Source organism: Crocodylus porosus, unplaced genomic scaffold, assembly GCF_001723895.1.
Source record: "Crocodylus porosus isolate Cpor-Errol unplaced genomic scaffold, CroPor_comp1, whole genome shotgun sequence".
Taxonomy (NCBI): domain Eukaryota; kingdom Metazoa; phylum Chordata; order Crocodylia; family Crocodylidae; genus Crocodylus; species Crocodylus porosus.
Genome location: NW_017728915.1, coordinates 39,461,982 through 39,485,799, shown reverse-complemented (window position 1 = coordinate 39,485,799; position 23,818 = coordinate 39,461,982). Strand labels below are relative to the sequence as shown.

Here is a 23,818-nt window from a genome sequence, read left to right as displayed (position 1 = left end):
AGCCAACCATCCCCACAGCTGGCAGCAAGACCAATCACAGGGTCATTATCGAACACAAAGCCCAGGTCAACTTCCCCTGAAAAGATCATCTGGGGATGAACATGAGCTGGAAAATGAGGCACTTCATGCTAGGCTGTAAGTGTTATTTAACGAGTGAAAAACAGAGCAAAGCGCTGGGTTATTAGCCAACAAACATGACAATTACAGCAGATTTCTCACTTGGGGCCAATGCCTCAACGGAGCCATTGCCAGGGCCTCAGCACCCAGGGAAGATGCTGAGTTGGGGAGGGGAAGGGAAATTGTCTAGATCAATGGTTTTCAATCTGATCTGCAGACCCCTGAGGGTGCACAGACTATGTCTAAGAGGTCTGGGAAAGATGACTGCAATCACTCAAAGGTATATGAACACCCATACTTACCGTTCAAATGGGTCCACACCTCCATTCAACATTTTTTAGGGGTCCGCAAATTTAAAAAAGTTGAAAACCACTGGTTTAGGATATCACAGAAAATGAACTGAGCAGGAGATGTCTTGATTCAATGCAGTACAGAGCCTGGAGGAAACCAGTAAGGGAGCAGATCTAGGGCAGGGGAGTGGGGAGGGGAAAAGCAGGCCAGGGCTTCTGCAAACCCCAAAGGATCACTTCTCAGCTCCCATCAGGAATGCCCAGCCCAGCCCCTCCACCAGCCTGGACTCCCAGGAGACACAAGCACCTGCATCAATGAGAGGTGGTCTGTCTGACCAGCCTAAATGTGATAACCTCCATTCTGGTATCTCTGCAAGGGCCAAGATACCATCTGCTGCTCCTCAGGAAAGGAAGCGTGGCTGCCCAGCACCCTGTGACTCCACATCCCAGCCGCTGACAAGCAGGTCTCCTATCAGGCATCACTGATGCAGACCGTTTTAGGCCCATCTCAATAGAGAAACACTATCCAGGACTCCAGCTTAAAAGACCGACCTACAGAGCAGCTTCGAGGCCTATCCAACACCATGGTGAGCAACAGCTGGGACCCCTGTGCTGCACACCCAGGATGCTCTGCTGCCATTGCAAGATCACAACTCCCCGGGGAGGCCAGTGGGTAGCTAGGATGGGGTGAGGGGGGCAGTGCTAACAGCCGGGACTCCAGCAGCTCTCTCCAGCACCGGGGGAGCGGCTCACTCTGTGGCACCACGAAGCTTTCCCATTTGATCCATGTTCATCCCAAATTTCCAGGGGGGAAGGAAGGCAGGAGGGGGGCAGAGGATAAGGTGATGTTTTCAGCTTGTTCCCACACTTTGACAGCAGCCTCAACCGCGACAGCCCAGCTCCGACACAGCTCCAGCAGGCACAGCACAAAAACGGAGACCTCCCCATTGTCACGGGCACACACGGTTTTGTTGGGGCACAGTGGGAGGGGGTGTTAACTGATGCATCTGAGCTACTCAAGGCCGTCTCTGTAATTTATCTTCTTGGGTAAAAATTCCATCAGATGCTGCAGCAACCTGTCCCAGTGTCCTGCATCTGCCAGCAGCTGAGGAGGATGAGAGCTCTTACCTCACCTCCACTTCAGGGACCCGGGAAAGCAAGGACTTGGCCCTACAGCCTGAGGCTGTTTGTGCACAATTATGCAAAACACTTAGATGGCCAGGTGTGGAGATCCATTAGAGACAACTGCCATCTGGCCCCAAAACCTCTCTCATGCAATAGACCTGGACAAGTTAAGCTGGTTCCATTAACAATTGCTAATGAGACTCAGGTCTCATTCAGGAGTGGGGCTATTAAAAACATGCACAAGAGTGGAACAGCTTTCAAGGTCCTGACTCAATTGCTTGGCTGGGATCTCCATGTCAGGCTCACGGTGGGGAAGGGCAAAGCACAGTACAGCCAGGGGCAAGCCTTGCCAGGGGCAGGAGTCAGGCTGAGGAAGGGGAAGAGTCCGTTCTTGCTGGGACTTTCATGGCAGGCAAATTTTACATCATAGAGAACAAAAGTCAATCATGTGGGAGCCGCCCACCTTATCCTAATGGGACATTCCCAGCACTGGGTCAGAGGAAGGTGAAGCCCTGTCTGTCAGCCCTGGGCAAAATTCCTTCCCAGCCCACATCTGGCAGTCCTTGAACCTTGAACCCTACATCCCAAGTGAAAAAGTCACCAGTCACACCCAAAGCCCCACTCACACCTACACTGCTGAGGTTCTGCAGGGGGTGGAAAAGGGGCTTATCCTCCCCTTTGTGCACTGGGTCCTCAGGACAAGGTCATTAATGAGCCCATCATAGGCTATTCCTGACCAGGGGCAGCCTCAAACAAGTTTTCTCCTGCTTTAAACACCTAAGACAGTGAGACCCATGCAGGTTTCTTTCATTCTTTAAGACTTGCAAACCACTAGCATGTTTTGGCTGGTTTGTGAAGATAAAGGATTTTTCTTCTGCTATTCCTAGTCATTTAACCTGCAAATAGCTACAGTGAATTTCCTTTGTTCACGGGCAGCTGGATGAGCTGGGTGCAATGTAGGGAAATGAGGCAAAACTGGAAAAGGAACTGAGCTGCAAACCCAGCTGACCAACAGCACCGTGCCCCCTCAGCCTCCAACACACATGATACACAGCATGTTGCAGGAGCGCTGTTTACTGCCTACATTTCATGCACGTGGCTTTGCAGCACCATCTGGTGCACAAAGAGCATGGCATTGTCCTTACAAGATGTCCCACAGGTGGGTCAAAGCTAGAAACATGGAGCAGTTTGCACCTGAGGAAGAGCACAGACCAGGCATGGGCTCACCACATCTGGGCAGCAAGGTACAGCCAGGGTGGCACAGAAGACTTGAGCTGCCACCTCCTGACTTGCAAGTACTTGGCTGGGCACAGGCCCGTTTCCTAGGCCTATGCTCAGGATGTGGTCTCTGACAGCGGCAGTAATAGATGCTTTAGCAGGAGAGGATACGAACAGGACATGTCTCGTGTGACCTATCCTTTGTCAGACCCTCTCTGGCCCCAACCATCATTGGTTCAGGGATGTTAAAGGAGATGCACAATTTTTGTATTCAACAGCTCACAGTGGTCACGTATGCCATGAATCTACCCAATCCCTTTTTGACCCCGGTTATACCCTCTGGCTCTATAATCTCCTGTGGCAATTTTACTATGTGCCGTGTAAAAAAGTATTGCCCCTTTTTTGATTTAAGCCTGTCTCCTGAGGAGCTCAGTGGGTGCCTGTACTCTGAGCCTAGGTGAATAACAGTTCCCTGCTCACTCTCTCCTTTAGAAACCACCTTCTCCAGGATGTTGTGGACACCGCACACATCCCACAATCAGCCGCACGTTACCAGAACGCCCTACAAGATGCACAAAATAGCTTCACCTATTTGTAGAACTAGAAATGTCGCCAGGGAGGATATTTTTTTTGCCCACCCCCCCCAGAGTCAGAGCTCCCACAGTTCATCGCAAGTCATCAAGCTCTTTTTCCCTTTCACAGTCTGCACAGAACAGATCCAAACAAGTGCTGCTCTTGGAATTTATGTTTGCAGCCAAGCTGCTTCTTGTCCAAGCCTATAACCTGGCTTACTGTGCAGCGACTAGACCCTGTGTTACAGTAGGACCTTGGGTCCTATGAAGAAGGAAGAGGCTCAGGAACAAAGCCAAGATACAAGTAGCTCCAAGACCAACTCGCAGGCTGAAAGCTCCTCCAGGACAGACATAATGCTTCTTGACAAGCAATTGCGCTCACTACTGAAATCACAAGGTCTCTTGGCTACAGGGCAGCAAGGAAATTCATCCCTGGCCACTGTGACACAGCAGGACGGGCTGGCCAACACACCAGCATGAATCACTATCATGTTGTATCTCCAAAAATATAAAAGAGAAGACGTGGGAAGAATAGAAGCATCTTGGTACCCAGACCATAGGCTTAAAGCCATCCCAGCCAAGGGAAGAGGTGTCTTCCCATTGGTGCAGAACAAGCAGCAAGGCGTAGGCGCTACAGGTATCTAGCATCTCCAATACATCGATGCGATCCGACTCTGGGCGAAGGGCCAGTTCCAGGAATTCTAGCGTTCCCTCTTCGCCTGTTCAGAGCAGCCTGCACTGCTGCTGACAGGAGCCCTGAGCCCCTTCACATGCTCAGGTGGCATAGACATTGCCTGCTGTGTCTGGCTTACCTGCATGGCCCCACCCAATACGGCAGCCACCAGCCCCATCGCCATGCTCAGCGTCTGCGCCTCCACAGCACCCACAGAATCCTGGGCGAGGCTTGCACATGCCCGCTGCAGCGTTGCGGCCACGAACTGCACCACCTGCCAGAGGGAAGGAGGGGAGAGAAACACAAGTCACATCAGTCCAGCCAGAAACATGCAGGTCCTGTGCCCCTCTCCTTAGGGCAAGGCGCCATTAAGTCTCCTCTTGCAATGCCCCTCGCACATTACTGGAGATGCAGGGCATGTTGGCACGGTACAATGCAGAGCTGCACAGAGCATCCCGAGCTCACTCCAGCACAGCGCTCCAACCGGACTGACTTGCCCTGCAGAGAGAACAGGGCTCTCAGCCAGTGCAGCCATCCCGATTCTGGTCTAGGGGATCTATATCCCAAAGCATCTCTCTGCAGACATGCCCACAGGCCACTGCTACAGAAGCCAGCAGCAGTGCTGTATCTACCGGGCACGCAGAGCTCTGAATTATGTCTGGGGCTGAGGAACCACTCAGTGCTGGCCACAAGCAGAAAAGGACAGCTCCTTTGCCAAAGTGCTACAGAGCAGCACGGCGTTGGCATGGGCTGGGGCCAATGTCTTTCCGAGCTCACGTGGTGGCACAAGGAAGCTGGAGTGTCCGAGCGCAGTTTTCAGTACGGGCAGCATTTCTGGAGATCCAAGTGGGTTCTCTGCTACCCAAAGCACCTCAGCAACATCACTCCCCAAGGTCTGAGCATTGTATGTACCAACACAAAGAGCTGGCCTTCAGCAGCAGGTACGCGAGGCAGCAGCAGCCAAACCAGCCGGCCCCAGCTCCTGCTGTCTTTTGCAATTAAGGCAGAAAATGGATACGTCTGAAATCAGATACTGAAAATACAACACTAACCAACCCCCTCCCCTCCCTCCCCAGCCTGGTCACACATGGGCTAGCACATGGCTTCTCTGAAAACCCTTCAGTGATGAACATGCTGACAGACTGGGCGATAAGCCCAACTGTGGCCTGGCTACTGCAGAGGCTTGCGGAGTCCAGGTTCCCTCTCTCCACTGCAGCCCTTCACAACCCTGGAGGATTAGGCTATTAAATTCAGCTCATTACATTCATTAACAAGCTCTCAGCCCCCTGCTGGGTTTGCAGGGAGCAGCCTAGGAAAAGGCCTGGGGGCTGGGGCACACCGATTCCCTCCCGACATGGGCTGCTCTGCCCCTAGCAAGCTCCCAGCCCATGCAGGTGGCAAGAGGTCTGTGCAGTGGGAGGAGGAAGGAGGTGGGAAGGGGATGGGGGGCTGGCAGGCAGGCACAGGTGTTAGGGTTCCAGCAAACACCCTGGGGAAGGCCTGAGGTTTGAAATATTAAAGAGGCAGCAAGAGAAAGGGCAAGGGGTAAGTGCCACAACCACTAGGGAAGCACTGGGGAGAACAACACCTCACGCAGGAATAATTAGAAGGCGCAGAGAATGATTAATCACCGCACCAGTCAAGTCAGTCAAAGCCCTGATGGCTGGATACACGCAAAATGGCAACGTATGGACTCAGTAGGGCTCTAACGTGACCATTTAAAAGAAAAACAACAATTCACCCTGCCTTGTCTGTAACCTGCCTTGCTGGAGTGTGAGCTCTCCCAGACGACCAGGCTGTTTCATTGTCTGCAGGGCACCTAGCACAGCTGTGAGCAGTCTGAATAAAGAGGGATCAATCTTTTCCAGAAACACTCCAGGAAGTTTCCAGATGCGACCAATAATAGGCACATCTAATCAGTTCAAAGAGCACCCCCGCTGCCCAGAGAGGGGGACAAAGCCGGGGTGAGACCTCCCGGGCCAGGCAGGGTCTGCAGCCAAGAACACAGGCAGACCACCTTTTCTGGTGCATGTTTTGCAATTAAGACAACCAGTGTGCACGCCAGACTGGCTTCCTTTGGCAGCCAAACCTTTGGCCCCCCACAGCTTCCTGCATTGCTCTGAGAGCTCCAGATTAAGGTGGCTTTTGTGCTTTGCTGCCTTCAGCAGCCAAGGGGGGAACCACAGCTTTGTGAAGACTTATTTAACTGCTGCTGCACCCCAGCATTATGGGGCAGCTGGCACCAGAGAGTATTGGGGGTAGAAGGTCGTCACAGGTAAATGATGCTCTTTGGAACAACCCTTAAATCGAGGCAACTCTTAGTCTGCAGCCCTGAAATAGGGCAGAGGCTCCCTCAAACCTATGCACTGCATAGGCTCATAGAACATGAGGGCTGCAAAGGACCTCAGGAGGTCACAGCTAGTCCAACCCACAGCTCAAAGCAGGACCAGCCCCAACCACATCATCCCAGCCAAGGCTCTGTCTACCTGGGTCTTCAAAACCTCCAAGGATGGAGACTGCCACCTCTCTGGGTAACTTGTTCTGCTGCTTCACTACCTGCTAGATAAGGAAGTTTTCCCTAATATCTAATCTAAATTTCCCTTGATGCAACCTGAGCCCACTGCCCCTTGTTCTGTCATCTGCCACCACCGAGGACAGTCCAGCTTAATTTTTGGAACCACCTGTCAGGGAGCTGAAGGCCACTATTAACACCCCCACCTTGGTCTTCTGTGGCATCTCCACCCACGCTGAGCACTGTCCAGTCTCTTTCATGAGCTCAAGTTCCTGCCATGCAATGCAAAGGAACAAGGCTTGTCCACAGGAAATAGATGATCTCAATTCTCCTAGCCCTATTCAGAGAGACTGGAGGATGTGCTGACCCTGGGAGCGAGGGCTGGGAGAGAGGCAGGTGGCATTCCTATCAACCCACTGAAATGCATGTGGATCTGGTGACATCTCCCAGTCGCATACAATTTACCAAAGCTGTCCTCCAGCATAATGACCACGGGCGAAAGCCAGAGGCCTGTTAGCCAACACCCTGGACTCCCAGAATGATTTGCAGTGGAGTTAAGTTCTAACTGCAAGCCCCAGCCAGGGTAAGAGGTCCAGATACCCAAGAGCATGCACTCGCACCAGAACTGGTCTGGGACAGATGTCTTTGAGCTTTGCTGAGCTTCCAAAAGGTTTCATTCAAAAGGAGGTAAGAAATCAACAGGAACAGACTCAAGCTGTGGATTAATGAATGGAAGATTCTCCCATATGGGATATAATGATGGGCGTGCTACAGTGTGTGCTGAACTGCCTCCATCTCCTAGCTAAGCAGGCCATGTTGTTCCTTGGGACTGGCAACAGAGAACACTAGCTCATGTTCACTGCTCTACAGTTTAATCAATAAACCAGTAGAGCTTGATCAGCTGGGTCCCTTGATCCTTTCTTACAGCTGTGTCAGAGACACGGAGACCCAGCATGAAGCATCACTGCCCCCGCCGTGCCCACTACCCACCTGCACCACATCCGTGAACACCGTGTCCGAGATGCTCTCGCACAGCATGGCCACCAGCTGCAGGACGAGCAGCTGCTTCTGCCCCATGAGGTGCTGCTCACGGTGCTGCTCCAGGTCCAGGAGGCTCTCACAGGACAGAGTAGGGTCCAGACCAGTCTTATCCTCTGCAGCCACGCAAGTCAGCTCCTGCCAGGAGGGCAGAAACCGAGGTGAAGCAACACAGGAGAATTCTGCTCTAGAGGCACCGGAAAAATCACAGCCCTACAGCACTGCTGGCTGCTCCTCATCCAGACCTACGTCAATGGCCAACAACTACAACTACCCACCCTTGAGCAGCACCCCAGTAGGACAGTCCTCTTGTCACAAGCAGCTGCCCAGTCTTCCACCTCTCCCCACCAGCCTCATCCTGTCCCAGGATCTTTGCTCCAAGGGGGTAGGGTTTGGGGCTCTTCCCCAGCCACATCCTTAAGTGCTGAGGTGTCCCAAGGGCTCTTGCGCTGGGTCCCTCACCAGACCCCCACTCTCTGTGTTGCTCGTTTCACACAGCGGTACCCCTTCACACCCACACAGCATGTGAGGTCATTTAAAGAGCTCCAGATAAAGGAGCCTGGAGCTCTTTGCACTGGCCAAAGTACCAGGGAAAGATGGTCCAACCCCAACGGGTGCAAGGAATAGGCTCTACCTGCCAACTGGCGAAGGGGGAGCACAGCCCAAGGGGGGCCTGAACATGGCTGGCCTGGATGCCAAGCTGCAGGATCAAAGGGAACGGGGGAGTTGGGAAGTACCCGCTTCCTGCTTCCCCAAAAGCCAAGGCAGTGGCAGTCTGGCTGGGGGGGATTACTACAGACCTGAAACCCACCATTAAAGCTTCAGACATGTTCCTGTTGCCAAAACAGCCCAAGGGAGAACAAGGGTTAACCCTTTCTTGGCCGGAAGGCTCCACACTCCTCCTTGGAGCCAACACCCTGGCCTGCTCAACCCTGGTGCAGAGAAGGGGGAGGAGTACAGCTACCCCCTCCACCTGCGGTGGGTCCTTCCTCACTGCCCTCAGGGGATTTAAGCTAAGTCTCCTCTCTGCCTCACTCCCACCTGCAGCCAGGATCCGTCTGGCCTCTGAACATTAACCCCCTTGGAAGGCAAGATGCTTCCGGGAGCCTGGCTCCCAGCAGAGGCAGCCCCTCACCTGTAAGCAGCGGAGGAAGAAGTCTCCTGCTAAGCCACTCTTCTGGCAGTGAGACAGCAGGTCCACCAAGGTTTCCAACCGCCACTGCTCCCAGGACAGCTTCTGGTAGAGCACTTCATCCTCGTCACTGGAACAAAGGCGACATTTGACCCTGACAGGAGCCCGCCCAGAGCCAGCCTGCAGTAACATCAGCTCCGGGTCTGGTGCCTCCCAAGGACCTTCCACCCCCAATGACAGGGTGACAAGATGCATCCAGCCCTTCCTTCACCCTCTTCTACCACACACTGAGAGACAAGTCCCTGGCTGCCCTCGTTCTGGAGTAAAAGGTGGTGATGCAGAGATGTAGCAGCCTCCACATAGCAGTGCCACACAGGAGCTCAGGACAGGAGGGCAAGGAATCTGCAGCCAACAGAAACTGCACCTGAGCTGGGAGATGGATGTTTTTCCCAGCTGGGATCTGGCACGGACGCTAGGACATTCAGGAGTCCTCTGTTGTGGTCACCAGCTGCTGAAGCACAAACCCCCCCCACTATCTACTTACACTCTCACTGACATCCTGTCACTTTTAGCTTCTCTCATTCCTTGGTGTCTCAGAACAGCAGAGACTTCCTAAGCCTGAAGAAGGGTGATTTTGCCTGAAAGCTTGCTAAGAACTTTTCCCCAACTACTCAGTTGGTCTAATAAGAGACATCACATCTGCTCCAAGAAGCTTGCTTACCTAAACCCCCCCCAGTTAATGGTGTTTGGCATCTTGCTATTCCATCTCATTTACCCTGCAGTTTCAGGTGCTAATGAGCCTTAGCAAGGCCCTTTGTATGGAACAGAAGAGCTCCAGGTTTGCTCTGCTTATCTGTCCATCTCTGTCTCCTGTTTCCCTCTCACACCCAGCCCACCCACACAATGCTGGGGCTGCTAATACACTTCATGGCTTCACAGAAACCAGGAGCAGGAGTTGCTCCCAGGGCAGAGGCAGCCTCAGGGAGCTGATGAACTATTGCTAAGCCACGTGATGAAGCTGAAAGGACAGAGCTCCCAGCTTACAAGGGCAGACTCTATCCGCACTAAATACGCCTGTAACCTGACAGCGCCACAAAGAGCTGGGTGAGCATTAGAGAATGAATGCAGAAGCCCAAAACAGTTTCTTCTTCCCCAACAGCAGGGATACAGTTACAGGGAGCTCACGAGACCTGCTCACTGCAGACTTGCACTGCCTTGAGGTAAGGGTGCTTTTGCGATAACGCTGGGGCAAACACTTTCACTTTGGGCCGTTTGGGTTCAATCTAAACCAAATGAAAGCAGCACACCAGCCTGGCCTATCGTTTAAGTAAACCTGCACTCCCACCACCTCTGGCCTGCCCACTCCTGGGTCAGACACCTGCACTCCATCCACCCCATTCCCCCGATAAAAAAAACCAACTTCCTTTGGCACTGATTTTAAGGTTGCTAAAGGGCTCTGGTCTTATAGCACCAGAGCCTCCACAGAGCCATTGCCTATAGTCTGCCGCTGTAACCCCTCTCTACCCCCGTAGTGTGTGACCAACATGCCCATTTGACAGTGCCACCACTCCACTAGGAACTTCACTGCGTCAGCAGGCAGCCACAAGACAGCGAGGACATGCCGATGCTCCAGGCCAGCTGGAATTCGACCAAGCTATTTAGAAACACATTTCCTGCTCCCCCCCTCCAGTCTCAGGACAAAGGGCTCCCCACATATAAAGAGAAGTCCCACGTGAGTGGTTGTCTTGTAGCTGTGCCAGGGTAGGGTCCACTCTGCTTTCTTGCCTCGTGGCTCTGTCAGCACGCAGTGTTGTTTGCATGCCTGCTGGGGTTTGGTGCGACTGCCAGGGTCCTGCGTGCCACATGGAAGGAACGTGGCAGCACCAGGAAACTGTGCTCAGCGTGGAACTGGCTGTACTTTGCGAGAGCCCCGCCTCCAGCTGAGCCACAAAGCAGCCCTAGGTGTTGAACGGAGACCGTCCACCTATTTGGCCAGCCACTGCGAGGAAGACTGCAATGCCAGAGTCCTCGTACAAGTCTCTTACCTGACAGCCTCTCTGACCGCGATCAGGGCACCACCTTCACTGGCTATGCCAAACTGGCAGTGCGGGTGGAGAGAATGCATGGCAGTATTCAGTCCGGCAAATGCTTCCAGTGTGGAAAAGGCCACCTCCATCTCAGACTTCTCCAAGAACCACAGCAGGATCTCTTGGCAAGGGGAGCTGGCAGGGAGAAGAAGCCATTAAACTGCCCTTTGTCTTTCATTAGTTCATCCCCGTCCAGAGGTGGCTGAGGACTGTGGACACACTGGGCTATGTACTTCAGTCGGCGATCCAAAGGCTGGAAGATTCTTTACAAGGCAGGTCCAGTGTACTGCCCTGGCTTCTCCTGCCTATATAAAAGGGGTTCTGCATCCTTACCCAGCCATGAACAGAGAAGCCTGGCAGCATGAGCAAACACCTAGCAGGGATGGCCTCTCCACACGCACACATATACATGCACACACACACACTTTAGTGAGACAATGCACAGAGCTGTTCCCTGTGTCGAGAAGTCTGAGGAGGAGAGAGACTGGGAGAGCAAAGTAACAGGGAACAGACATCTTTGCTCAGAAAGCGATCAAGGAGCAGTTCTGCGGGGGTACCCAGATTCTGGAAGGCGCAAGAGCGCTGGGCAGCTGGAGTTCAGAGACCCATGCTGAATCCTTTAAGGAAGGCACAGCTTCTGGCAGCAGGTCTCTCTGCAGCTGTATTAAACATAGGCTGTTTCTGTCCCTTCCAGGAATTCCCACTGCACCTCTGAAATGCCTGCCAGATGCCCCTGCTCTGGGAGCACTGCTATAAACCTACCACAGAGATTTTAGCAAGCTCTTGTCCAGCCTCACACTTAGCAGGCCTAAACCGAACTGGGGCCACACAGGTGCTTCCAACCAGAAGAGGAGCCTGTGTGCTTCTCCTGTTCCTAAATCCCCCCAGCACACCTCTCCCCCCAGACAGGCTCCTTCCTGTCACATGGGACCCCTCCTTGCCACCCAGCTAGTCTTGGGTCAGACTGATACAACCACACCTGCACAGAACCAGCAGGTCCTGGACACTGGTTTTCCGAGAATCCAGAAGCCGAGACCATGGCCGTCTCCGGCTGCAGTAGGAATTGCAGCAATGCCAATGTAGCACGTGCAAGTATGAGCCTAATCGCTGTGCTTATTCATTTACTTCAACTGTAAAATCCTCAGGGTAGGAATCCCTGGTTTCCATTATGCTTATACGGCACCAGTTTGACACTGGTGTGAGGCAGGTGACAAGCCTGCTTCTCCACAAGGCCCTGCTCTCCCTGTCCTCCAGGGCTGGGCACCAAGCAAGGAGGTTTCTCCTAAGACAGGACACCACATTTCAGGCTTGACAAGTTCACCGCTTCGCCATTCCCCAGCTCTTACCGCAAATGAGACACGTTCTGCTTGGTGAAACAGTACAGAGTGAAAACCACTCCCAACGCCGTCTGCAAGGACTCCAGCAACGTGCCAGAGGATTCATTTCCAACCACGTACACCTACAGAGAGAGACAGGCACGCTCAGAGCAGGGCCAGGCCTCTGTCATGAGCTGACAGGAGGGAAGGATAAAAGGTGAACGTGTGCCTGGCATGATCTGCCATCAGAGAGAACAAGGTACAGAAGACTGCTCCTAGCCCTCCCAACTGTGGGCTTATTTTATTACCCTGCTAACAAGGAACCCTGCTCTGCTGACTTGGCTCCTAAGGTGGCCTCCAGCACCTTCTCCAATGCCATCCGGGAAGTGCTGTAACCTAGTACAAGAGGCTTCAAAAGTGCCCAAACATTACAACCAGTCGTTCAGGGAATCTATCGCTTGAGCTAAGAGCTTGGACACTGCCTGGAGCATTAGCCTCTTGGGAAGCAGCCACTCTTTATGGAAGTACTGCATCCAGAACCGACTCCCCGCTGCTACAGCATCTAATCTCCAACGTGAAGGCAGTAAGACCACTGGGTTGCCATGCTGGCTGAAATCTGGGAAACAAAGGTTGGTGAACAGCAGCACTCTGAGGAAGCCACAGCATGAAGCTCCTTTCTCTGCCTTGCAAGAAGCTCTTACTCAGAGCCCTAGACCCCCAGACATCGCAAGTACTGTTAGAATCAGGAAGCCAGCAACCTCTTTACACCCCAAGAAGCAAAGGTATCAGCTGGTGCAGTCATGTCCTGACTCACCAACTCATCTAGCTATGTCCCAAAGGAGCACAGCAGATCATAGCAAACCTCACAACATAACTGCCTTGTTCTGCATCACTTAGCCAAGCAATTCCTTACAGATCTGCTATGGTAGCTGCAGCTAAAGCAGCAGCGCTGCGAAAACCCAGCTTAGAACAAAGCTGTGAACACAACACTCAGATGGGCAAGAGACTGGGTTTACAGGGAACGGACACATCTGTCGGTGCATGATTACAAACTAACAGAGGCGGAGATGCCTGTGTGTGAAATGGGGAGGGCCTGGGAAGAGTCTTGCCTACAAACTGCTGGACCTCTGCAGCTCAGCCGGCTGCTAACCTCAAGGGCTGCTCAGAGGTTGCTGCCCCTTTACACATAGCCCCTCCATGGGGCTCAGGAGTTCAAGGCCTGAGCTCATCTGAATTCCTCGCAGGCTGCAGGGCCTGGGAATACACAGGAAAGACGAGGGTCTCTAGACACTGTTTTGGCCAACTGCTCAGATGCAGGAGGCATTCTGCCCATGCTAATCCCCATGGAGCCATGCTTCCTGCCCGGCACCTTCAGCACACAAAGCCTCCCTGCTGAAGCCCAAAGTGGTGTTTTCCACTCCCGGCATCAAATGACACTTGCTAGGCAAAAAAAAAGCATGTCTGCCAGCTGAAGTCTCCCTGCTAATCTCCCCGTTGTCAGGATTAAAGCGCACTGCCATTAGCCAGGGACCCACCCTGCGCTCCAGAGGCTTCCTCACAATGGGCGCCAGTCACAGAGCGACCTCCGAGGCCGGCCCCTGCCTGCCAGCTCGTTACAACAGGCCAGTACTACCCAGCACACTGCAACAATCGCAGCGGTTAAGAGCTCAGGTTGCCTCAGTGCCTGCCAAGGAGCCAATCACTCCGGCTCCAGATGTTGCCCCAGTGGCCCAGAGCCCAGGGCTGTGCAGCAGAGGAACCCCCCCACCTCACCCTGTGGGGCCAAGCATATGAGCCAGGTGCTAGCAAAGGCTGTTTGCTATAGCTGGGTACCACGTACCACTGCCCCCATAGCAGGGAGGTGCAGCCAGCACACACAGCAGCTCTTGATCCAAGCTCTGATTTATGCATGGCAACTCTGAGGTTGCAGCCCAGGCTGAGTGCAAGCATTCACCTCTGAGTGCTTGCCTGGGTACCAGCGGGCTGGCAGGCATGGCTGAAGAGAGCCCAGGCACCCCCTGCCCTCTGCTATCATCAAAGATGCAATTCATCGCAGAGGAGATCAGTGCCTCCGAGCTGCAGCAGCTGCAGGAACAAAATATACATCACGGCTGGAAGGATCTCCGCAGAAGGTGCTGAGCTTGCCTTGTCCGCCCTGCCCTCTATGGCTTCTGCCTTGACACTCAACAGCCACTTACCGCAACTCCCAACAGCGAGAGCCCCACTAGGGCAGAAGGCTCATGATTTCCACAGCCCTCCGACCCCCCCCCCAATCAGCCGCATGTGCTGTGAAGCAGGAAAGCGGCTACGTCTCAGTGGTTTCCCTGCCTCAGCAGCAGTCAGCCCAGGCGCTGTAAATCTGTTTGGAGGCTGGACTAGCACTTGTTCCATGTGTGGATCTACACTCAGCAATGGTGTCTCTCGAAACCAGACCAGTAAACTATGCTGTTCAGGGATAATGCTGAACACCAGGCAATCACTGCTGAAAAGGCTACCGGTAACCTGTGGGGCAGAGAAAGGTGATAGACTCAGCAACTAGCTGCAGTCGACTCCAGACTCAGAACTGAACCTGTGCATGCGGGATGCACCCTTCTTGCATTGAAGAGTGCAACAGGATTTTTTCAAAGGGAATCTAAAAGCTAGAAGGCATTTTGCTGGTAACCTTTGTCCTCTACCAGCCAGAGAAAGACGACCACCAGCAGCAGAGATGAAATCATAGAGACGCAGGGCTGGAAGGAAGCTCCAAAGGTCTACTCCAACTCCCTGCCTGAGGCAAGATCATCCCTATCCAAATCATCCCAGATAAATCCCTGATCTCACCCAGTGGTGGGCAAAATACGGCGCATGGGCCAGATCTGGCCCAGCAAGTGATTCTATCTGGCCCACGGCAGATCCCCTGGCCCCACCTGGCCCAAACACGAGGCAGGCCAGGCTGTGGCATGTGCAGCCAGCCCCACCACCCTGGGCACATGGCAGTGTGGGGTTGGTGTGGCAGCTGGACTCAGCTCCCAGCAGCCCCACCTACCCCAGACACCACTCTCTGCCCACCTGCGGCCCCCATCCCATCCACCCGGGTGAGCATGCCTTGCCCTTGGGGGGCCCAGACCAGTGTCCACGGAGACTCCACCTGCTCCGTCCAGCACCAGCAGGGCCAAGTGTGGCAGTGGGCAGGCCTGGGTAGGATCAATTGCCTCCCCACCCCCATATGCCAAGCCAGGTCAGGAACCCTCCCCCCCCACAGCCTGCCCAAACTCCTTAACTGGCCCTCCAGCCCAAATTATTGCCTGCCCCTGATCTAACCTCTTAGTAAAACAACCATCAACCCTGACACCACAACACAACAGAACCTGCCACAGGGAAAGCGGGGGGAGCACAGGGAACCCCATGTTTCTTCCACTCCATTTCTTCAGTCTTGCTACACACACCCTGTCCCAAACAGAGCGCACATCCAAGAAGCGAAGGGCCTGCAGCTGCACTTCCGTGCCCTGCTGAGCTGTGGGTAGGTCATGTGGTAATGGTGCAGGCTGATGGGAATTTGGCTTGGTGCACCTTCTGGGAAAGGTAGAATTGGGAAAGCCCCCAGTGAGCACAGGAAGGATCAAGTCACAGAACAAAAGGAGCCCTTCAGGGCAGACACAACAGCCCTTCACTAGCAGCCTGAAGCTAAGCCACTTCAAAGGCTTGCTGCTCCTTTTCCAGGGCAGATCACTTTTCCAGGCTATCAGACTAGAAAGATCATCACCAAATTCCCTGCTCTGACCTATTCCCTGTGGGCCAGAAATCTGCACTCAGGGATTCCTGCACCCAGCCCACAGCATCTGCAGATCTGCTAAAAACTGTTGTCCAGGCCCCATTTAAAGCCCCAAGTGATGGGAAATCCACCACTTTCTGCAGGAAGGCGCTCTCAGGATTAAATCACTAAGACAGCTGGTGTGTGAACTCCCTGAGTTTCATACCGAGAAAAGCTGCCAGACAGCAGCCAAGGAGGCTTTGAAGCTCTGCTCATCCAGCTAAGGAAGAGCTAAATTTCTCTCCGTTTCTCCTCACCCCATTCCTCTCTGCGGAGTTGGGCAGCAAACATCGTCAGGAGCAAGCAAAAGCTGGCCCTGCAGCCTGCACAGTCCCGGGCACCCGAAACTGCCAGTAGGCTCAGCGAGAGGTGCAGACACCTGCACCAGAAGGCAGGTATATGCCTTCTCAAAACTATGGTTCCCCACAGGCCTCTGGGCAGTGGTCGGCTGGCCGTGACCCTGAGCCACTTCTGCCCCAGTAGCTGGCAGCTGGAAAAAAAGCAAGGAGCAGCCCAGGGTTTCACCATGCATTTGGGGCATGCTGAAGAGACCAGGAGGCAAATTCAATGTGTTTACCTGTGACTGCAAGGGGGAATTTGAGCACAAGCCTGCCTGGGGGCACTGCTGGGATGAGGCAGGTGTTGGCCAGGCTTTTCAGTGAGTCCCTGGACAGCTAGGTCTAGCACCGCACTGAAGTTCCTTAGCTGCGCTATCTTAGCCTGCCTCTGTGAGTTCCCAGGGAGAGGTGGAGTAGACAATGGCCTCACCTGCATGAGGAGACTGCTGCCATCGCTATTTGCTCTCCCAGCCTGGCTCACCCGCAGCCCTGAGACGCACATCACCAGCTAACACGTCCCTGGCTGAATTTCTCCCTCCAAGCTATGGGTCATTTCCTGCCTGGGGGACATACCAGTGCAATGCTGGGCACTAACAGGAACAGTGTCTCCTTTGTGACGTTTCTCCCCCACCCTCCAGATACAGAACGGAGGAAGAGTGTAACTGCTGGGGCTGCTGGAGCCTCGCAGTTAAGATAACTGCTGCCCTCTATGGTTCTGTTACATTTTACATCCAAAATCTGCTCCAAAAGGCAACTGTAAACGGCTGCCCTGCCCTCTGTGCGTTTGGTGCCCCCACACCCCATCCAAGCAAACACACGTGCCCCAGTCTCATCCACAGGAAGGCAGGAGGCTGCTTTCCTTCAAACCCTTCCTTTTCTTCTCTTCTGAACACACAACATCCTCCAATCCCAGTTTCCCTGCCAGGAACAGGTCACCAGTCCCTAAGGGGCACAAATTTGCTTATTTCCTAACTACAAGCCACAGGCATTTTATTAGTTGACTTTAAAAGATGCATCACCATCCACTATGAGCTGCGGGCAGAAAGGACCTCACCCACCCACTCACGGTCCACCACGGCTATATGGTGAACACCAGCATTCCCCAGCTGAAAACCCAGAGGACTGAATGGCAAGGTCTACTCAGCTGGTGGAAGCCCCACTGCCAGTTTCCAGTGTTCAAGTTGAGCACTGGAAGACATGGCAAAGTGGGGAGCTACTTTCTACCAGGAAACAGAGCAGTGATTTGGTTCAGGGAGGGAATTTCTGGAGTCTGAGAGAGACTAGACAAGCACCTAGCTGGGGTCATCAGACCCCAGCACTCTTTCCTGCCTAGGGTGGGGGTGGACTCAGTAATCTACTGAGGTCCCTTCTGACCTTGAAAATCTATTAAATCTATGCGCTGCGATCCTAGCTAGGCATTTGCAGAACTGGGTATGGGGTCCAGGTCCCCTATCAACACCACACATTTGCTGGGTGCAGAAGTGCTCTGCCATTGCTAACTGGGCGCCTAAATGCTCTGCAAGGCTAGTGGGTAAAAGCATCCTCACCCACTGAGGCTGCAAAGCAGAGGTGGGCATGGGAATGCACTCACTCAAGATGATTCAGCTGAGGAGCAAACCACCCCTTCTGACCCATCCCTCCAGGTCAGAGTTAGATCAGAGCTGGCAGGTTAGATCCGAGCTGCTTTGCAAGCTCACTCAGCTTTTGGACTCTCTAGAGCTCTACTGACACCATCACCAAATACCACCTGGGTAAAGCCTTGGGTGATGTAGGACTGGTTTGAAAGTTCTAGTTACACTTCACCTAAGGACGGCACAGTTGCTCTGTGCTTATGACCTGCTGCCTGGACTCACTCCAGAGAACAAACCCAGTTTCATTTTCACAGTGGGTCCAGGATGACACTGGCTCCTGGGAAAAGAGCAGAGCAGTAGGTACTCATGTGCTGAAGGGACTTGGTGTCTTCTCCTGGTGACAGTATGGGCATGAGTGCTTTGAAGGGTCATGGAGGTGCCTGTCAGCATACTCGATGGGGCAGTATTCTGCAGGGGATACAGGGTGCACAACTCTAGGCCTCATCACAGCATCAAGTCTGCACTGCAGCGTTTCCTGAGTCAAAAGCCTCCACTCCAAGGAGTTCACAAGGTCCCAGACTTGAAGACCAACTTGTGAAACAGTTTCCTTAGCTACCCTCAGGCAAACAACTCCAGACCCACCTCTTCCACCTTACCTTGAACACATCTTCCACACACCTGCTGAGTTCTGCCTCTTTCACCAACACGGTCCCTACAGGTAAGTTTTCCACTGCCATTTCTGAAAGCAGACAGAGCAGGAGCATCAACCCTCCACTGCCCCCTGCCCTGTAGCTTCCAGCCAAAGGCAGGCAATGGTCACACATCTCACTGCAGTTTGGTACTGCAGTCACGGGAAATTCATGAGATCAGGGAGCAGACCAAACAGAGGGGAGCAAAAAGGCAAAAACTCAGTAGGCCCCAGCACCTGACACCACTGTGGCAGGCCCGAAGGACTACTGACTCATCAGCATTCTGCACCCGCACTTACAGAAGAGCTGCCTGGAAAGCTATTACGTTTGTGGCAGGTTGCCAGCATTCCCCAGCTGAGGACCCAGCAAACTGAATGGCAAGGCCTTCTCAGCTGGTGGAAGCCCCACTGCCAGGGTTCAGTGTTCAAGTCAAGCAGTGGAAGACATGGCAAAGCAGGGAGCTACTCTCTAGCAGGAAACAGAGCAGGTAACTTGGTCTAGGGAGGGAATTTCTACCTCCACATCTGCTGTAACAAACTAATTCTTCTCCTCCTGCCCCTGTAGTGATAACCAGCCTCCTACATAGGCACCCAGGAAACACCCATTCCTCCAGCCTCTGAGAACCGAGCCTGGGGATGGGAATGGGAGTCAGGAATAAATCTCCAGTCCAGCAACAGCAGCTATTCTATTCCCCGCTCAGCCCAAGCACAGCCAAGCTCTGAGCATGTCACAGAAACAAAGACCTCCTGGACTAGCAACTTTTTCTATATGTTCATTCCACAGCTGCAGTGAGCAGTCAAGGGCCAATCACAGTGAATCCTCAAAGGAAGATGAGTAACATACCCTGCAGCTTGAAGATGACAGGTTCAGGGAAAGGAGGATGGAAAGAGAAGCCAGTCAAGCATGGGATTTGGCCCAGTCTGCTGCCATCCACAGAGCCAACAGCAACAGGCTCTTACCTGCTCTATCGGAGCATCGGAGAAGGGGCTCTAGCATGGGCCGGAGCAGGTACTGCTCTGCCAGCTGAGGGTGCTCCCTCACCATGGTGAGAAGGGTAGTGGTGGCAACTCTCTGGAACTGGCAAGCTGTCAGTTTGTCCCGAATGTGCAGCAAGTCTAGAATCTGGAAGGGAAAGTGCATCTTAGCAAATTGTGCCAGGGCAGCAACACTTAAGACCAGAGCACAGTCAGCATCCACTCAACAGGAGGAGGCTGGGGAACCCTAAAGCATGGGCTCGATTGGGTGTCAAGCCTAGGAGGAGACAGGAGCTGCTGTGGAGTGCACACAGAGGGGGACATCTCTCCTTACAGACTGCCAGCAACACGCTCCTCCATCTTGGCCAAGCCTGTTCACATTGGATTGTACCTACAGTTGAGCTATGCTACACGCTGTTCCTTGACCAAGGGGCGAAACCACTTTGTATCGCAATATTAGGAGCAAACAAGTTGGCCATCATGGACAGCACTGATGTGCCCTGGTGAGGAAGGGAATGAGAAGCATACCTGAGGGCACACCTGCCTGTAGTAATCTTCCAGGGACAGGGACTGCTGGGGACAAGAAGCCAAGATCCTGGCAATCATATCACATTTCCTCCAGTCTGCAGCTGCGGCTTCAGCGTTGCTGCCACCTGCGGCCCCAGCTGAAAGAAAAGGAGAGCGAAACAGAGGCCCCAGTTAGACTCAGATGCCAAATACCCACTCCTCTTGGCACCAGAGCCAGATGGTTAAGACTGAAAGGTAAAAGGTTGTTTTTAGTCTCCTCAGTCCGAGCATCTTTCAGGAGACAGAACTGCCTGCTGGGGGAAGGGATCGCTGCTATCCAACACCGGGAAGGAAACAGCAATCAACCTCTCCACGTAGAGACCCAAGAGTGAAGAACTGGAGAAGGCAGGAATCTCAAGGCTTTCAACAAGAGCCATCCATAGAACATGAAACTGTTTCTAAGGGGCTTTAGGATGCATGAGCTGCCCTGCAACTGGTATGTTTGTCTGGTCTAAGAGAGAAGTGGCCTCCCTGACTGGCCAGGCCAGAGGAGAGCAGTTCCAGTTTTGAGATCTCCTAGACTAGAGAACTTGCATCATTTATTTCCCCCAAGCTCTGTTCCCACAGATCAGTGCCCTCCACAGAAACAGGAGCAGATAAAACCATCCGGAATGCAGCTCCTTAAAGCAAAGCTACCGGTCACACAAGAGACAACAGGGATCTGTAAACACAGGGGCTTTTGTCCTTGCTTCTCATTTTGCTTATTTTTCAGGTGAGAGGATTTTAAGCCACCCTTCCTACTTACTGCCTGCTCCTTCCAGGATGCCTCGAACCACAGCCTGAACCCCACTGGGTCTCATCAGCCTCTCTGAGAGCAGCTGTCCGCAGAGGCGCCGAAGCCAGGCAGGGGCCTGGGGCCGCTGTGCCTCCTTTCCAGCGGAGTGCAGGCTCTGTCAGGACATGGAAATGGGCAGGTTAGGCAGACCAGGTACTGCACCAGAGCTGTGCAAGCACTCCTGGTAGCAATGCACACTCCCTGCCCTAAAGAACCTTAATTTATCTGTGATAGTAGGAAGAGGAGCGGGAGGATTTTCAATCACTCACTTCACCACCCAGTGGCACAAAGATAATTAGGGTTTAATTAGATGGGATGTGGATCCCAGGAGCCCTTTCTTCACACAGAACTATTTCCTTAATTAAAGTCTCCTGGGGTCATGCAGCAGCACTGACAGGCTCGTTACCAAGAGACAGAAGGTTCTCAGGATGAATCAAGGCTTTATGCACACAAGGGTAGTGCAATCCCAGCTCCGGCTACTGCTGGACATGGCAATTCAGAGGTGACAGCACAGACTACATTGGCTCTGTGGCTAGGACAGGAAAAGCAAATGTCTTGCTGCATCGCAGTTGCAGCCTACAGGCGTGCCACCCCCCAGCATCACCTCTATCACCCGCAATACCAACATCACCCAAAATACCGACTAGAGTGAGGCTACCTTTTTTTCTTTGTACCCCATTACCTCCCTCCTAACAAGGCAGCCCTCCCATCCACATTACACAGCTCAATTAAATAAACAGGGTGTTTGTGGAGGAAGGAAGATTCAATAAGAGCAAATCCTTGCAGATTCAAGGCCACTGGCGTTGCAGGCTACTCAGCGTGCTGAGAACAGTCCAGCTGCTTTCTTTAATGAGATCTGACACCTCACATGCCTCAATAGATGGTTCTTTCATGCTGCTTTTATCCCAGCACTCCAGAGGGACAGGGAGCAGAGTGGTGAGTGACAGCTCTCTTTAATGAGCAGCTGCCTTCCCTCCATGGTGGCAGCTCGGAGCTAACACCCTGGGATGACACTAGCCCATCTGAGTGGAAGGATCAGCATAATACTACGGAGTTGGTGCTGCACAGAAGCTCATTCCAGCTTCTTACAGACTCTAGGAAGTGAAGAACCTTTTACAGATCTCCGTCTGTAGCCCAGAGGCCAGCATGGCCTGGTGAATGCATCCTTCCATGTTCCCTCCCATTAGGCTAACACAGGGAGCCCCTCATTGGAAATCTCGATTCTAAATCCAGCAGCATCGACCACAGGTCTGAAAATATAGCCCCACTTTTCGGGACAACCTTGTGCTGAGCACAGGGAGCACAATGCCATGCACTGGGGTGCTGAGACCCAGGCTCAGACCCCAGCTCCATGATAGCACTGGGCATCCGTTTACTGAATTCCCTTGGCCTGCTCAAGCTGACAACCTTCTGTTCCACCAGCAGCCATGACCTTGTTTGAACAGCACCTTGGGAGGAAAAGATAGGGTAGAGATGCACCTTATAGACTGCCTAACTGAATCAGAGATGCGCAAGCAAGAGCTTACTTCATCATTTGCCAGTGAGCAGCTGCCCCCAAAAGCTTATGCATCTTTGATTCTGTTAGTCTAGAAGGTGCATTTCTAACCTGCCTTCTGCCTGACTTCAAACTAATACAGTACCTCTCTTGGCTTACAGGAGTAAAGACAAATGTCTAGCTGCTATGCCTTTTGCCACATACTGCCAGGAAACAGTCATTTCCAAGAGGCTGGGAACAAACCAAAAGCAGGGCAAATACACCCCATTTGGCCCTCAAAAACACACCTGTAAAGGGCAGTACATCTCAAGCCACCCCTAGCAGGACTAAAGACCAGGCAAGGGTGGTTTGGCACAGCAAAATGGAGCTCCAAGACATAAGACCCTGCCCCAGGAGGCCAGTCCCGATGGAAGTGTGAGCAACACCAAACTGCTGCACCCCTGGCAGAGAGAGAAGCCCACTGAGGATGTGCACACACCCTGGGAGCTCCAGTCTAGGGCAGGCCCAGCCGCCTGCTACGCAACAAACCTGGCATCACTAGGCACTTCTACAGACTAGTCAGAGTACAAGAAGCTGTACTACACACAGTTCTGGGAAGGACAGTGCGCCAAGGCAGTCGGCCGAGAGCTGAGAATTGCTATATGGTAACCAAGGACCCAAACACGCCAGAAGAGACACAGTGCAAACTGCAGCTCTCCCAGCGGTAGCAGAGCTCTGCCTTGCGGCAGGCAGGCCACCTGGCATGTTTATTGCTACTTTACTGCCTCCAAGGTCCTCCATTAGATTGATGCTCAGTGCAACAGTCACTGCTGCCGTGGGCATCACAATTGACTGCATGCTTGGGTCTTTTACACTCTCAGCCATAACACGGATGTCATTTGTTTTTGCCCTAGTCTATGACTAGTGTCCAGGGCACAAAGCAGAGCCAACGGCAGGGTGGAGAAGTCGGTCACCAGCGCGTGCTTGGGACAGAGTGCCAATTCCCCTACCGAGGCTCCACTCCGCACAACAGAATGCTGCAGCCAGGACAGGTTGCTGCCATCGCTGTGATCCCTCCCTGCCACACAGCATGAGTGAAATAAAACAAGACCTTCCAAACAGCCTGACAGCTTAGGTCCCAACCCCACGGCTCTTCCCGGCAGCTTCCCTGGCTCACTGCGATTTAACCACCCAGCACATCGCAGTCCAGCTTGTCTTGCTGGAACACATATGAGGCAAACAGCCATCTCAGCCAGACTCCACCTCTAACCGCAACAGAGCCAGCTGCAGCCCAGGTACCTGTCTGGATCCACCCTGAAGAATGAGCAGCTCCCGAACGACAAGGGGTTGGTAGACTCGATCCAAGACGCTCTGCAAGGCCTTTCTGCAGTGGGTTCGCTTCTCTTCTGTAAGGCCCTGGAAAAAACCACAGGTCCCCATGCTGACATATCTATCTAGGTAGGAAAAGCAGCGCAGGGCGTGTGTTGTGCTGGATGCTGGCGCCCCCTCGTGAGCCAGCAGCACCATGCAAGAGGCCTGTTGAGCATCTATCCAAGTGAG

The 23,818-nt window shown here is 53.2% G+C and overlaps 1 protein-coding gene across 1 annotated transcript in view; it reads right to left on the bottom strand.

The window, feature by feature from the left end:
- TANGO6 (transport and golgi organization 6 homolog) overlaps positions 1–23,818 on the bottom strand; it is a 51,536-nt gene that overhangs the window by 25,196 nt on the left and 2,522 nt on the right. The window contains exons 3-12 of the mRNA XM_019536070.1: positions 23,558–23,674; positions 20,755–20,899; positions 19,971–20,107; positions 19,428–19,590; positions 18,436–18,518; positions 12,111–12,223; positions 10,723–10,899; positions 8,681–8,807; positions 7,498–7,683; positions 4,135–4,269 (exon numbers count right to left, since the gene is read on the bottom strand). Of these exons, the coding sequence (XP_019391615.1) occupies positions 4,135–4,269; positions 7,498–7,683; positions 8,681–8,807; positions 10,723–10,899; positions 12,111–12,223; positions 18,436–18,518; positions 19,428–19,590; positions 19,971–20,107; positions 20,755–20,899; positions 23,558–23,674 (1,383 nt within the window). The remainder of the gene's footprint in view (positions 1–4,134; positions 4,270–7,497; positions 7,684–8,680; positions 8,808–10,722; positions 10,900–12,110; positions 12,224–18,435; positions 18,519–19,427; positions 19,591–19,970; positions 20,108–20,754; positions 20,900–23,557; positions 23,675–23,818) is intronic.